This window comes from Aythya ferina (assembly GCF_964211825.1).
Source record: "Aythya ferina genome assembly, chromosome: Z".
NCBI lineage: Eukaryota > Metazoa > Chordata > Aves > Anseriformes > Anatidae > Aythya > Aythya ferina.
Window position 1 is genome coordinate 84,432,452 of NC_140299.1, and position 13,244 is coordinate 84,445,695.

General features: G+C 45.7%; 1 protein-coding gene across 1 annotated transcript; it reads right to left on the reverse strand.

Moving 5' to 3' along the window:
* Positions 1 to 223: 223 nt before the first annotated feature.
* Positions 224 to 7,156, reverse strand: LOC311427151 (endoplasmic reticulum aminopeptidase 1-like). The gene is made up of 7 exons (XM_084504273.1): positions 6,954 to 7,156; positions 5,339 to 5,473; positions 4,637 to 4,757; positions 4,121 to 4,275; positions 3,455 to 3,568; positions 1,593 to 1,724; positions 224 to 1,047 (listed from the first exon to the last, which is right to left on the reverse strand). Exons 1-7 carry the CDS (start codon positions 7,131 to 7,133, stop codon positions 829 to 831), a joined length of 1,056 nt encoding a protein of 351 aa, XP_084360399.1. The 5' UTR covers positions 7,134 to 7,156; the 3' UTR covers positions 224 to 828.
* Between the last annotated feature and the right edge of the window lie 6,088 nt (positions 7,157 to 13,244).

The window sequence follows — 13,244 nt, forward strand, 5'->3', positions numbered from 1 at the left end:
GCCCAGCCTGGTGATGGGCAATGCCCGCCCACTCGCTCAGGACCCACAGATCCATCTCCTCAGGCCCCCTGGCCTTGCGCATCACCATGTTCCTCCTTCCCCACCCTCCCCCAGACCCCGCAGGGTGCAGAGCAGCAGCGCCGACCCTCCCAACATGGCCGCCCCGCTGCGCCTCCCTCCCTCCCTCCTTCCCTCCCTCCCTCCTGTTGGGCGCCGCGCTTAAATGTCCGTGTTTGCACTTTTAGGTGGGTTTGCAAAGGTAAAGCTTGGACGACATCTTCTTACCGGTGAAAAAGTTGCAATAAAAATCATGGACAAGCTTGGATACGTAAGAAGAGGAGGAAGATGGAGTGCATAGACAATGAATTTAGTAGCTAAGAACTTCATAAAAACTGCTGTAAATTTGTAAGCTCAGCATAGTTAAGTTTCGATTGGAACATGGGATATCAATGACAACTCTGGCTGTTCTTTTTCGGGACACTTTTACATAGTTAGTGACATCTCTTTAAATAGTGCTGTTTTCCGGTCAGCCCTAGGCACAGAGGTAGGATTTCTGTCTGTACACAAACCGATGCCACAGCACAGTATAGTAACATGAGAGGACTCAGATAAATACCAAACTCTCAAGTACTGATGAGTAAAAAACTAGATGCTTACTGCATTTGAAGATGACTGTTGGTTCCTTCTGCAAAAGCCATCACCTTGTTGTTCACTTTTATCAGTACCTGCTGTGGGACAAATCTGTAGAAGAAAGTTTTGGTCATCTGGTTTTGATATCATTACCATAAGTATTGGTCACAGGCCTCATTAATATACTACAAAAACACACTATTCACAAAAAGCTATGAAATTTGGGGGGGAAAAAAAAAAAAGTAAAAAAAAAAAAAAAAAAAAAAGAGAATAAGAAATACTTGCATTTGTCATACTGTTCCACAAATCTTCATTTTTTGCGTTTTGATAGCTGTACTTCTGCAGGTACTGCACAAGTCCAGCTTTAAAAACATCATCAGTCAGGTAGTCTTTCAACATATTTAATATATAGGATCCCTGAAAAAAAGTGTGACAAAATGTTTACAAAACCACTCCCTAGATAGCAAGGTGCTTCTTTCAGAAAATTTTCAGCAGGCTAACCTAAACAGCAGTTCAATTTTGTATGTCTGTCTGATGAGAAATAATTGGGTTTTATATATATTTAAACGGTAATTTGGCTTTCCTTATTTCCTTAAATATATTTTGGATTGAGTAAAATATGTTATTATTTTTTCAATTACTATATAGAGCAGGCTCCAATGAAAAATGCTGGTTGGTTTAAGCACCTAAAATAATGTTTTAATGTTTAAATTGATACACAATAGGTAAGAAGGGGCAAAAACCTCCTCTTTTTATAGATGGAACAGGAAACCACAATTTGAACTACATTCAGGAGTTTTGGACTAGGATTGAGATAGAATATAAAGATCAAAACAACATTAAAAAGTATATTAACACCACGGTTCAGGGATGTTTTGTTTAAAGGACTGACTGAAATCAGTACAATGCAGATGTATAGTACAATCAGTACAACTGAGAATGAAATCAGTTACAGATTTTACCTTCACATAAGAAACATCATCAAACATTTCTAAAATTTGAGCTGGATCTTCCACAGGAGTAGACACAGGATGTGATGAATTTAATGCATCCACTTCCATGGCATCAAAACAGTTTGATAAGAAATAATCTTCCTAATAGGAGACAAAAATGATTATTACTACCAAATTTTGCTTAGTGACTACTGAATTCCTATTAGTTCATATTTCAGTCCATTCTACATGATGTTGAAATCCCATAAGGAAAGCCAAACATATCTTTGGTTTCATTACAGAGCTGGACAGGATAGGCAAGGCAAGGCAAGGCAAGGCAAGGCAAGGCAAGGCAAGGCAAGGCAAGGCAAGGCAAGGCAAGGCAAGGCAAGGCAAGGCAAGGCAAGGCAAGGCAAGGCAAGGCAAGGCAAGGCAAGGCAAGGCAAGGCAAGGCAAGGCAAGGCAAGGCAAGGAAAGGAAAGGAAAGGAAAGGAAAGGAAAGGAAAGGAAAGGAAAGGAAAGGAAAGGAAAGGAAAGGAAAGGAAAGGAAAGGAAAGGAAAGGAAAGGAAAGGAAAGGAAAGGAAAGGAAAGGAAAGGAAAGGAAAGGAAAGGAAAGGAAAGGAAAGGAAAGGAAAGGAAAGGAAAGGAAAGGAAAGGAACATAGAGAGGCAAACTGCCTCTACCCTTCTAAACCAACTTTAATACTCCAGCTAGTGAGACTTAAAAATAACTCCAAAAAGACATGCACACGTTCCAAAAGTTTGATGACAAAATGAATGGTTAGTAACCACAAAACAAACCAAAGGGAAAAAAAAAAAAAAAAAAAGCAAATGATGAATTCCTTCATTATTATATTGCTTCATTATTTTTCCACTGCAGTTTTATGGCAAGTTTCTGCATAGATCTTCCCAGTGCACTGTTCGTTTCACTACTTTGAACTAGGCATACTTGCAAAGTTTCATATATTGAACCTGTGCTAAAGCTAGCGGGAGGATTTGGGGGTCTTCGTTAGGATTTAAGTCTGACTGTACATGAGGGAAAAAAATTAATTTCATAGAATCATAGAATACCCCAAGTTGGAAGGGACCCATAAGGATCATCAAGTGCAACTCCTGGCACAGCACAGGTCTACCCAAAAAGTCAGACCACATGACTAAGAGCACAGTCCAATCGCTTCTTCAACTCCGACAGGCTTGGTGCTGTGACTACTTCCCTGGGAAGCCTGTTCAGGTGTGCGACTACCCTCTCGGTGAAGAACCTCTTCCTGTTGTCCAGCCTGAACCTCTCCTGCCACAGCTTGACACCATTTCTGCAGGTCCTATCACTGGTGATTACACAGAATAGGTCGGTGCCTGCCTCTGCACTCCCCCTCGTGAGGAAGCTGTAGACCGCGATGAGGTCCCCCCTCAGCCTCCTCTTCTCCAGGCTGAACAGGCCCAGTGCCCTCAGCCTCTCCTCATACGTCTTCCCCTCTAGGCCCTTCACCATCTTTGTAGCCCTCCTCTGGACACTCTCCAACAGTTTTGCATCCTTTTTGTACTGCGGTGCCCAGAACTGCACACAGTGCTCGAGGTGAGGCCACACCAGTGCAGAGTAGAGCGCGACAATCACCTCCCTTGACTAACTAGCAATGCCTTTATACTTTCCGAAGTCTAAATAGCTCTTGAAAAGAGAATATACTTTGATTGCAATCATTAACTTCCATCACCAGTTTTTGAAATAATTAGATACAATAAAATCAATATTCTTACCCTTCGAGTTAAGATCAGACAGTTCTTTCAAAGGGAAAGCAAAAACTATTTCACAGCACAAACATGCTTGGCCTTCACCCTTACAAATTAGTGGACTTAGAATGCAAATATAAAATAAAAATACAGTAAATGCTGCTTACAACTTTCAGTTCTGGATGGGTAATGTTGACCGACACAAACTCCATGAATTTTGCAAACCCTTCATTTAACCACAGGTCATTCCACCACTCCATGGTAACTAGGTTGCCAAACCACTGAAACAACAGCAACAACAATTTTAATTTAATTACACAGTTTTTCACAAAAGCTGCTACTGACTGATATGAAATTGAATTTATAGCATGTCACTGACATTTAAGGCACATTTTTGTAGTAATGCAGCTTACTCTGGCCTCTTTCTATTTCGTTTCTTATTTTAATGGTAATACTCTACAGCATGGGTTTCCATTACAATTCCATGAAACTTTATACATAAACCAGGTTTGATAGGAGAGCCATGCATAAACCTGTAACGATTCTTAACTTTTTTACCTATATTCATGGCTTGCAATTAATTTCAAGGGTTAGCAATGGTGCAAAGTCCCCAGAGCACTACAGCTACTGAACTATACAGATTTTGGTTACAGCCCTGCATGTCTATGAAGCCCAACGAGACTTTATTGGGAACAGTCGCGTGATTCACGGATGAACACCCTCAAACCGAAACAGCTCTTTTCAGTCTATATTCTCAAATATCTCTCCATCCACACAGCTGTGACAACTCTGTGGGTCCCTTCTGATCCTTTATTGTTGCTCCTAAATCTCACCTGTTGAGCCAGTTCATGGGCTATTATCATAGTAATCCAAAGTCTAGAAGATGCTGAGGATTTATCAGGGTCATACAACAATGCGGATTCCCAATATGTGGTCAATCCCCAGTTTTCCATAGCACCAGACTGGAAATCAGGAATAGCTGCTAAATCTGGTGGAGGGGGGAGGAAGGAGGAGGGGAGGAGGGAAGCATTAATAAACTGCTAGGATTGTTTGACCCAGTAAAGAACCCAGTCACCTGCTCATCCCACTTCACAACAGCTCCCACATCACACCTTCTTTAAGGCTTCTCCTAAATGTAACAGCAAAGACATACCTTTAAAAAGTTCTCTATAGAAGGATTTTCCGTTCTCAGTGAAGCTTTTCAACATACTCTTAAGTTACACGAAGCAGACAGTTTAAAAACATGGGAGCCAAAATTGTCCCAGTCTTACCTAACTCATTGATTTTATGCAATTTTACTCTCTATTCTTAATGTTATTCTTGAATACATTAAATTAGGTAACACTTACCTTGTTTAGGTAAGGGATATGAAATGCTGAAGTAATCCTCATAAAAGTCTAAAAGTTTTACTGCCGCATCCAGGGCATAATCAGCTTGGTGGATCTTCTCTGGTACCGTGTATACAGAAATCTACAGTAAACAAGCAGGCAGTATTTAAATGCCAGCATCAAAAGTTTACAGAATTTGTTCTTTAACATAGGTACGTGAGTGGTCATGAAAAGTGACAGAAGAGCACATACCTAACAGCTTTCGTACAAAAGTTACTTTTAAAAAATCCAGATACAGATATGTTCAAAATTAGAAATGAGAATTTTACTTTATCCTCCAGAACCACCATGCCTGTAAAAGGACATCTATACCTTCCATCCCCTACCAAGACAGAGCTGTTTAACTACCACTGTTCTGTTTTATTCCTGGTTCTCCAATAAAACTGTATTTAATTTCCTTTTAATCAAACAGTCTTACTTGAAACAACATTACCAATGCACGTAAGTATATAAAAAGAAAGCATATTACCAAAAACTTTTGGAATTAGTAAAATTAGTCTTAATGCAAACTAATAATCCAATTACAAAGCCAACGTTTTTCTCTCCTCTCGTTCATGTAAAACTTCACAATGTATAAATCCAACAATTTAGCTTGAAAGTACACTATATGTTTCCATATAGATTTTGTTATAAAATAAGCTCTTAGAAAATCAGAATAGTTACATTAACTCCATGACTGGATATTTTGCTGATGGACTTGAAATCGGAAACAATAAAGGCCACGAGGTAGGTACTCATCTTGACACTGGTATCAAAATGGTCTTCAACAAGCCATGAATTTATATTCACAGTCTTCATCTAAAAAAAGACAAGCACAGCTCATCATCCGGTAGTACCTCTAAGGACTTTGGCACCAAAAATCAATGTGTTTCTTTTCAGTTTCACTAAGACAATTTTAAAGACAAGTTGGAAAGAAGTCAACCCTGTGCCAGCCCGTCCCCACACAAAGAAAACAGAAACATACAGGTAGTTTCACTCGTAAGTGTTAATTCAGCATTGCTAAAACTAGATAAAGATACTCATTCAAAAGCTTTAATTTTCCTCAGTGTCTGCCAGCACATCAATCTAATTAAGATCACACTTGAGTTGATCAGAAGTTGTCTAAATCTAAACATCACTTGTTACACATGAGAGAAATAAACTACTCCAAACAATGACTCAGCTCTCTCAGATATCTATTTCAAGACAAAATGAGTCGCCAGTTAGAGTTTTCCCTTTTGATTCGCCTTAGGTAACTAACTCAGACTTGGAGTATATTTAGCCACATTGGAATACTAATACTGGCACCCACCGTTCATTCATTATTTTATCCACTTTTCAATGCAAGAACTGTTTTGTTTGATAGTTTGTTTTTGACCAACTTCCAAAAGACTTCATTTTTTTGAAATGTACTTGGTGTATGGGGAGGCGTTGTTCCCTCATTTATAAGGGTTAGTTTCCTGGTAAATCACGAATCAATAATGAAGAAGAATTTGTGAAGAATCTCTTATGCACAGAGTAAGACCAAATGTATGACATGTGACCCACCCTACATACGCCTACATATTTGTAACTGCAAACCATATTTGTAGGTATTTGTAGGTATTACACATACTCCACTTTCACAGACATTTTTTGAAGGCCAAAATAACCTTTTTTTGTTGTTGTTTAATATATATATATATATAAATATATATATTATATTATTATATTATATATATTAATTATTATATATAAATATATATAATAATTAATATATATAATATATAATATAATATAATATAATATAATATATAATAATATATAATATATACAATAATATATTCTAATAATACATATAATAATATATAATATAATAATATAATGTATATAATATAATAATAATGTAATAATATATATAATATATAATATAATATGTATTAATAATATTAATATATATATATTATATATATATAAGGTCCTGAATAATATTGTGTCCGTATTCAGATACATTTTAATATTAATTCTTAAAATCTAAGACAAAGACTGAAAGCATTTTATGAGTAAAATAAAGGTTAGCGAGATTACATTGTTCTCAAACCACTGCAGAGAACAGGAACCCCTAGGATGCAACATCTGTTGCATTCCTTTATAACTGTGTATCAACACTACCAGCAATCATTTACTCTCAGAAAAGAACTGACATTATCTTTAGGTCAATATTCCCATGAACAGCAACTTCCTAGGTATTCTCTTCTCCTTTTACTTTCTTTTTTAAAGGTCATCAAGCAACAGCACAACATTGAATGTATCCACCTACAAGGGGCATATTGGACAGCGCAAGGTGCTTTGGTTCCCTCCTAATCTTAACTGAAAATCTGGCTTTGAAAGCTGCTTCATCGAAACACGGGAAGGCTGTTCTTGCAAATGTTGGCTCAAAATGCGTTGCTGCGAGCACTCTAAGGAAAAAAGAGAAAACCTTTAGTCCACATGCCTTCATATGCACAGTGTTCACCACCTTGTGTGAAAATCAAGTAATTTCACAGAATCACAGAATTTCTAGGTTGGAAGAGACCTCAAGATCATCGAGTCCAACCTCTACCTAATGCTAACAGTCCCCACTAAACCATATCCCTAAGCTCTACATCTAAACGTCTTTTAAAGACTTCCAGGGATGGTGACTCCACCACTTCCCTGGGCAGCCTGTTCCAATGCCTAAAAACCCTTTTAGTAAAGAAGTTCTTCCTAAGATCCAACCTAAAACTCCCCTGGCGCAACTTTAGCCCATTCCCCCTCGTCCTGTCACCAGGCACGTGGGAGAACAGGCCAACCCCCACCTCGCTACAGCCTCCCTTGAGGTACCTGTAGAGAGCGATAAGGTCGTCACTGAGGCTCCTTTTCTCCAGGCTGAACAAGCCCAGCTCCCTCAGCCGCTCCTCGTAGGACTTGTTCTCCAGGCCCCTCACCAGCTTCGTTGCCCTTCTCTAGGCCCGCTCGAGCACCTCGATATCCTTCTTGTAGCGAGGGGCCCAAAACTGAACACAATACTCGAGGTGCGGCCTCACCAGAGCCGAGTACAGGGGGACGATCACCTCCCTAGCCCTGCTGGCCACACTGTTCCTGATACAGGCCAGGATGCCGTTGGCCTTCTTGGCCACCTGAGCACACTGCTGGCTCATATTCAGCCGACTATCCACCATCACTCCCAGGTCCTTCTCTGCCTGGCAGCTCTCCAACCACTCGTCTCCCAGCCTGTAGCTCTGCAATAAGCGCCCCAGGTGCAGGACCCGGCACTTGGCCTTGTTGAACTTCATGCAGTAGTCCTCAGCCCATCGATGCAGCCTATCCAGATCCTCCTGCAGAGCCTTCCTACCCTCGAGCAGATCGACACACGCACCTAACTTGGTGTCATCTGCAAACTTACTGAGGGTGCACTCGATGCCCTCGTCCAGATCATCAAGATATTAAAGAGGACCGGCCCCAGCACCGCGCCCTGGGGGACGCCACTAGTGACTGGCCTCCAACTGGACTTGGCTCCATTCACCACGACTCTTTGGGCCCGGCTATCCAGCCAGTTTCTAACCCAACGAAGTGTGTGCCACTCCAAGCCAAGAGCAGCCAGTTTCTTGAGGAGAATGCTGTGGGAGACGGTGTCAAAAGCCTTGCTGAAGTCAAGGTAGACCACATCCACAGCCTTTCCCTCGTCCACCCAGCGCGTCACTTTGTCATAGAAGGAGATCAGGTTCGTCAAGCAGGACCTGCCTTTCATAAACCCATGCTGACTGGGCCTGATCGCCTGCTTGCCCTGCAAGTGCTGCGTGAGGACTCTCAAGCTAACCTGCTCCATGAGCTTCCCTGGCACTCAGGTCAAACTGACAGGCCTGTAGTTTCCCGGGTCTGCCCTCCGGCCCTTCTTGTAGATGGGCGTCACATTTGCTAGCCGCCAGTCATCTGGGACCTCCCCCGATCGCCAGGACTGCTGATAAATGATGGACAGTGGCTTGGCCAGCTCCTCTGCCAGTTCACTCAGTACCCTTGGGTGGATCCCATCCGGCCCCATCGACTTGTGCACATCCAAGTGCCGTAGCAGGTCACCAACCAGCTCTTCATGGATGGTGAGGGCCACATCCTGCTCCCCATCCCCTTCCACCAGCTCAGGGTACTGGGTATCCAGAGAACAACCGGTAGTGCCGCTAAAGACTGAGGCAAAGAAGGCATTGAGCACCTCCGCCTTTTCCTCATCTCTTGTAACTAAGTGCCGTGGTTCCGCTGGAGTGGGCAGCCGAGCTCCGCCACAGCCGCTCTCTCACTCCCCCTCCTCAAAGAGGAATGGGGAGAAAATATGTGAAAAGGGCTCAAGGGTTGAGACAAGGATGAGAAAATCACTCAGTAATTATTGTAACGGGCAAAACAGACTCGGCATAAGGAGATAGTAAGATTTATTGCCTATTAACTAACAAGCTAGAGAAGTGAGAAACAAAGGAAAGAAACCAAAAGCACCTTCCCCCCATCCACCCTCTTCCACCTCCTCCCCCCAAGCGGCGCAGGGGAACGGGGGAATGGGGGTTATGGTCAGTCTACAGCGCTTCTTCTCTGCCGCTCCTTCTCGGTCACTCTCGTCCCTTGTGCTGTGGGGTCCCACCCACGGGATGCAGTCCTTGATGAACTGATCCGGCGTGGGCTTCCCACAGGCAGCAGCTCTTCCAGAACTGCTCCAGATATGGGTCCGTACCACGGGGTCCATCCCTCAGGAGAAAACTGCTCCAACCTGGCTCCCCCACGGGCAGCAGCTCCTGCTGGGTCACCTGCTCCTGCGTGGGCTCCTCTCCACGGGCCACAGGTCCGGCCCGGAATCTGCTCCGGCAGGGGTCTTCCACAGGCGGCAGCCTCCGTCGGTGCAGGGCCACCTGCTCCACCGTGGTCTCCTCCACGGGCCGCAGCGTGGAACCCTGCTCCACCGTGGTACTTCATGGGCTGCAGGGGGACATCCTGCTTCACCATGCTCCTCAGCACAGGCCGCAGGGGACTTCTGCTCCGGCGCCTGGAGCACCTCTCCCCCTCCTTCTACACTGACCTTGGCACCTGCAAGGCTGTTTTATCACTCCCTTGGCTCTCCCAGCTGCTGTGAGGCGCAGCGTTTTTTTCCCTGTCTTAAATATGCTCTCACAGAGGCGCAAAACAACATCGCTTACTGGCTCAGCTCTGGAAAACAATGGGACCCTTCCCAAACATGGGGCAGCTTCTCGATCTTTCTCACAGAAACCACCCCTATGGCCCCCTGCTACCAAAACCTTGCCACGTAAACCCACTACACCAAGTTTCCCCTCGCATCCAGTAAAGGATGGAGATTCTCCTTAGTCCTCCTTTTTGTGTTGATGTATTTATAGAAACGTTTTTTGTTATCTTTAACGGCAGTAGCCAGATTGAGCTCCAGATGAGCTTTGGCCTTCCTAATTTTGTCCCTGCATGGCCTCGCTACATCCTTATAGTCCTCCCTAGTGGCCTGCCCACTATTCCAAAGATTATAAACCCTCTTTTTTCTCCTAAGATCAAGCCACAATTCTCTGTTGAGCCAGGCTGGTCTTCTTCCCTGCCAGCTCGTCTTTGGGCACGTGGGAACAGACCGTTCCTGCGCCATTAAGATTTCCCTCTTGAAGAGCGCCCAGCCTTCCTGGACCCCTCTGCCCTTCAGAACCGCCTCCCAAGGGTCTCCACCAACCAGTGTCCTGAGCAGCTCAAAGTCAGCCCTCCGAAAGTCCAATACAGCGGTTTTACTGGTCCCCTTCCTGGCCTCGCCAAGAATAGTGAACTCCACCATTTCGTGGTCACTCTGCCCAAGTCAGCTCCCGACAATCACATCCTCCACCAGTCCTTCTCTGTTTGTGAAGAGAAGGTCTAGCGGGGCGCAACCCCTGGTAGGCTCACTAACCAGCTGCGTCAGGAAGCTATCTTCCACGCTCTCCAGAAACCTCCTAGACTGCTTTCTCAGGGCTGTGTTGTGCTTCCAGGATATGTCAGGGAAGTTGAAGTCCCCCACGAGTACAAGAGCTGAGGATTTCGCAACTTCTGCCAGCTGCCTGTAGAACTCCTCATCAGTCTCCTCATCCTGGTTCGGCGGTCTATAGCAGACGCCGACCAGGACGCTAGCCTTGTTGTCCCTGCCGACCCTAACCCAAAGGGACTCGACCTTGTCATTCCCAGCCTCGAGTTCTACAACATCGAAAGGCTCTCTAATATAGAGAGCCACAGCCCCACCCCTTCTGTGCTGCCTGTCCCTTCTGAAGAGCTTATAGCCAGGCATTGCAGCACTCCAGTCATGAGACTGGTCCCACCACGTCTCCGTGATGGCAACCAAGTCGTAGCCTGCCTGCTGCACGATGGCTTCCAGCTCCTCCTGTTTGTTACCCATGCTGCGCGCATTGGTGTAGATGCACTTCAGCTGGGCCATTACCTTATCCCCCGGCCTTGCCATTGCTCCCCCTGGCACAGCAATCCCCAACAATCCCCAACAATCCTTGCTTCAGCCCCATCCCCCTTCCTACCTAGTTTAAAGCCCTCTCAATGAGCCCTGCCAGCTCCTGGCCCAGGATCCTTTTTCCCCTAAAAGATAGCGACCCGTCTGAGGCCATCAGGCCAGGTGCTGAGTCAAGTGCCCCATGATCGAAAAAAAACAAGATTTCTGCATTGGCACCAGCCCCGGAGCCACGTGTTTAACAGGTGGGCTTTCCGTGTCCTCTTTGTTCCCCTCCCTGCCACCGCAGGGATGGATGAAAACACCACCTGCACTCCCGCTCCATCCACTAACCGACCCAGCCCCCTAAAGTCTCGTTTGATAGCCTTCAGGCTTCTCTCCTCAATGTTGTCACTGCCCGCCTGGACTACCAAAAGAGGGTAATAGTCAGAGGGGCGTACCAGGTTGGGAAGCTTCCTGGCAACGTCCCTGACCCTGGCCCCAGGGAGGCAGCACACTTCCCTACGGGTAGGGTCAAGCCGACAAATAGGGCCCTCTGCTCCCCTAAGAATAGAGTCTCCAACAACAATAACCTCCTGTCTTTCTTGGTGGAGGCAGTCCTGAGGCGTGGAGTCAACCTCCTCGCCCTAGGCATCCTCCTGGGAACACTTGCTACCTCTTCCTCAGCTACTGGTCTGTCGAGCTCCAGGGCCTCAAACCTGTTGTGTAAGGGCACCTGGGAAGGTGAGGCCACAAGGGGAGGGCATCGCCTGCGATGTCGAGCAGGGACCTGTTTCCATTCCTCCTCAACTCCCAGATTCCCTCCCTCTGCCCGACGGCTACAGGGCAGGGGGTCCACCCCCATTTGGGACGTCTCACCTCGGTACCTCTCCTTGAGGCCCTGCAGGGAGTTACTCCACAAGTCTATCTCTCGCTCACACTCCCTGATGGCCCTCAACCTCTCCACCTCCTCCTTGAGCTCCGCCACCATGCGGACCAGGTCATCCACCTGCTCGCACCTCACGCACGCACTTTCTCTGCCTCCCGCCGATGGCAGCAACAGGTTCAGACACTCCTCGCATCCGGTGACCTGAACTGCTGCATAAATTTCACATTTATGAGATAATTTAAGTACTTTCAAAATCTTTGGCATGCTAAGAATTACCATTTCTCAATCAGTGGTGGGGAACAGAAGTGGATACATAAAGCTTCTTGACCAATCCCCCTGATAAGGGGTTCTGCAATAAGAGACAACTTGTCAGAGCCCAGCAAGTCCCCGGACTCTTCCTCTCCCATCACTGCAGGACGGCTGGACGTGTCGGTGGATTAAGGCCTGCTAAGGCTACAGCCAAGAACCCCACAGCCCAGAAAAGGACCCAGCTCTCCAGCTTCACACAGGGCTTCGCCAGCCATCAGCCTTCCTTGCTGCATGGGCACACAGCTGGCTTATGTTCAACGTGGTGTCCACCAGGAACCTCAGGTCATTTTCTGCCAGGCTGCTCTCCAGCAGGGTGCCCATAGCATGTCCAGGTGCCTGGCGTTGTTATTCCACAGGTACAGGACTTGCCACAGCTCCACGAGATTCCTGCCAGCCTTAAAGGAGTCCTTGCAAAGGAGTTCAAATGAAAATACGCTCTGTCATCACGGTGGGCTGGTCCGTTCCAAGCGTTTCTAACCACTCCTGTGGCACAGAAGTAAGTTCCTGGGTCCATGTGTACCACTGCTGAAGGACAAAACCACCCAAGGAATGCTGGAAACTCTAGGATGACCAAGGCAGATGACCAGAGCAGAACAACTACCAAAAGAGTTTCTCACCCTGCAGCAAGAGCAGATCTCTAGTAAAGGACAACAGGCTCAGATATCTCTGCAATAAGAACTGACAATGGAAAAGAAGGTCCTTCGTGGTGGTGCTGGTAACCTCTCCCCAGGAGCATCACCAACATCAGGACGAAGGTACAATTTGAGATCTCAGATACAGACCTGCTAGCCTGGTAGCCCGATCTTTTTCTTCTCACAGAATCACAGAATTGAAGGGGTTGGAAGGGACCTGAAGAGGTCATTGGGTCCAACCCCCCTGCCAAAGCAGGTTCCTCAGAGCAGGCTGCCCAGGGAGGCATCCAGATGGGCCTTGAATATCTCCAGAGAAGGAGACTCCACAAC

Coding starts and splice junctions, on each gene's coding strand:
- LOC311427151 (XM_084504273.1), bottom strand. CDS start 7,133: ATGAAGGCATGTGGACTAAAGGTTTTCTCTTTTTTCCTTAGAGTGCTC. Junction 4,758..5,338: donor TATCCAGTCATGGAGTTAAT/GTAACTATTCTG, acceptor TGTTTACTGTAG/ATTTCTGTATACACGGTACC. Junction 1,725..3,454: donor CCCATCCAGAACTGAAAGTT/GTAAGCAGCATT, acceptor GTCTCCTATTAG/GAAGATTATTTCTTATCAAA.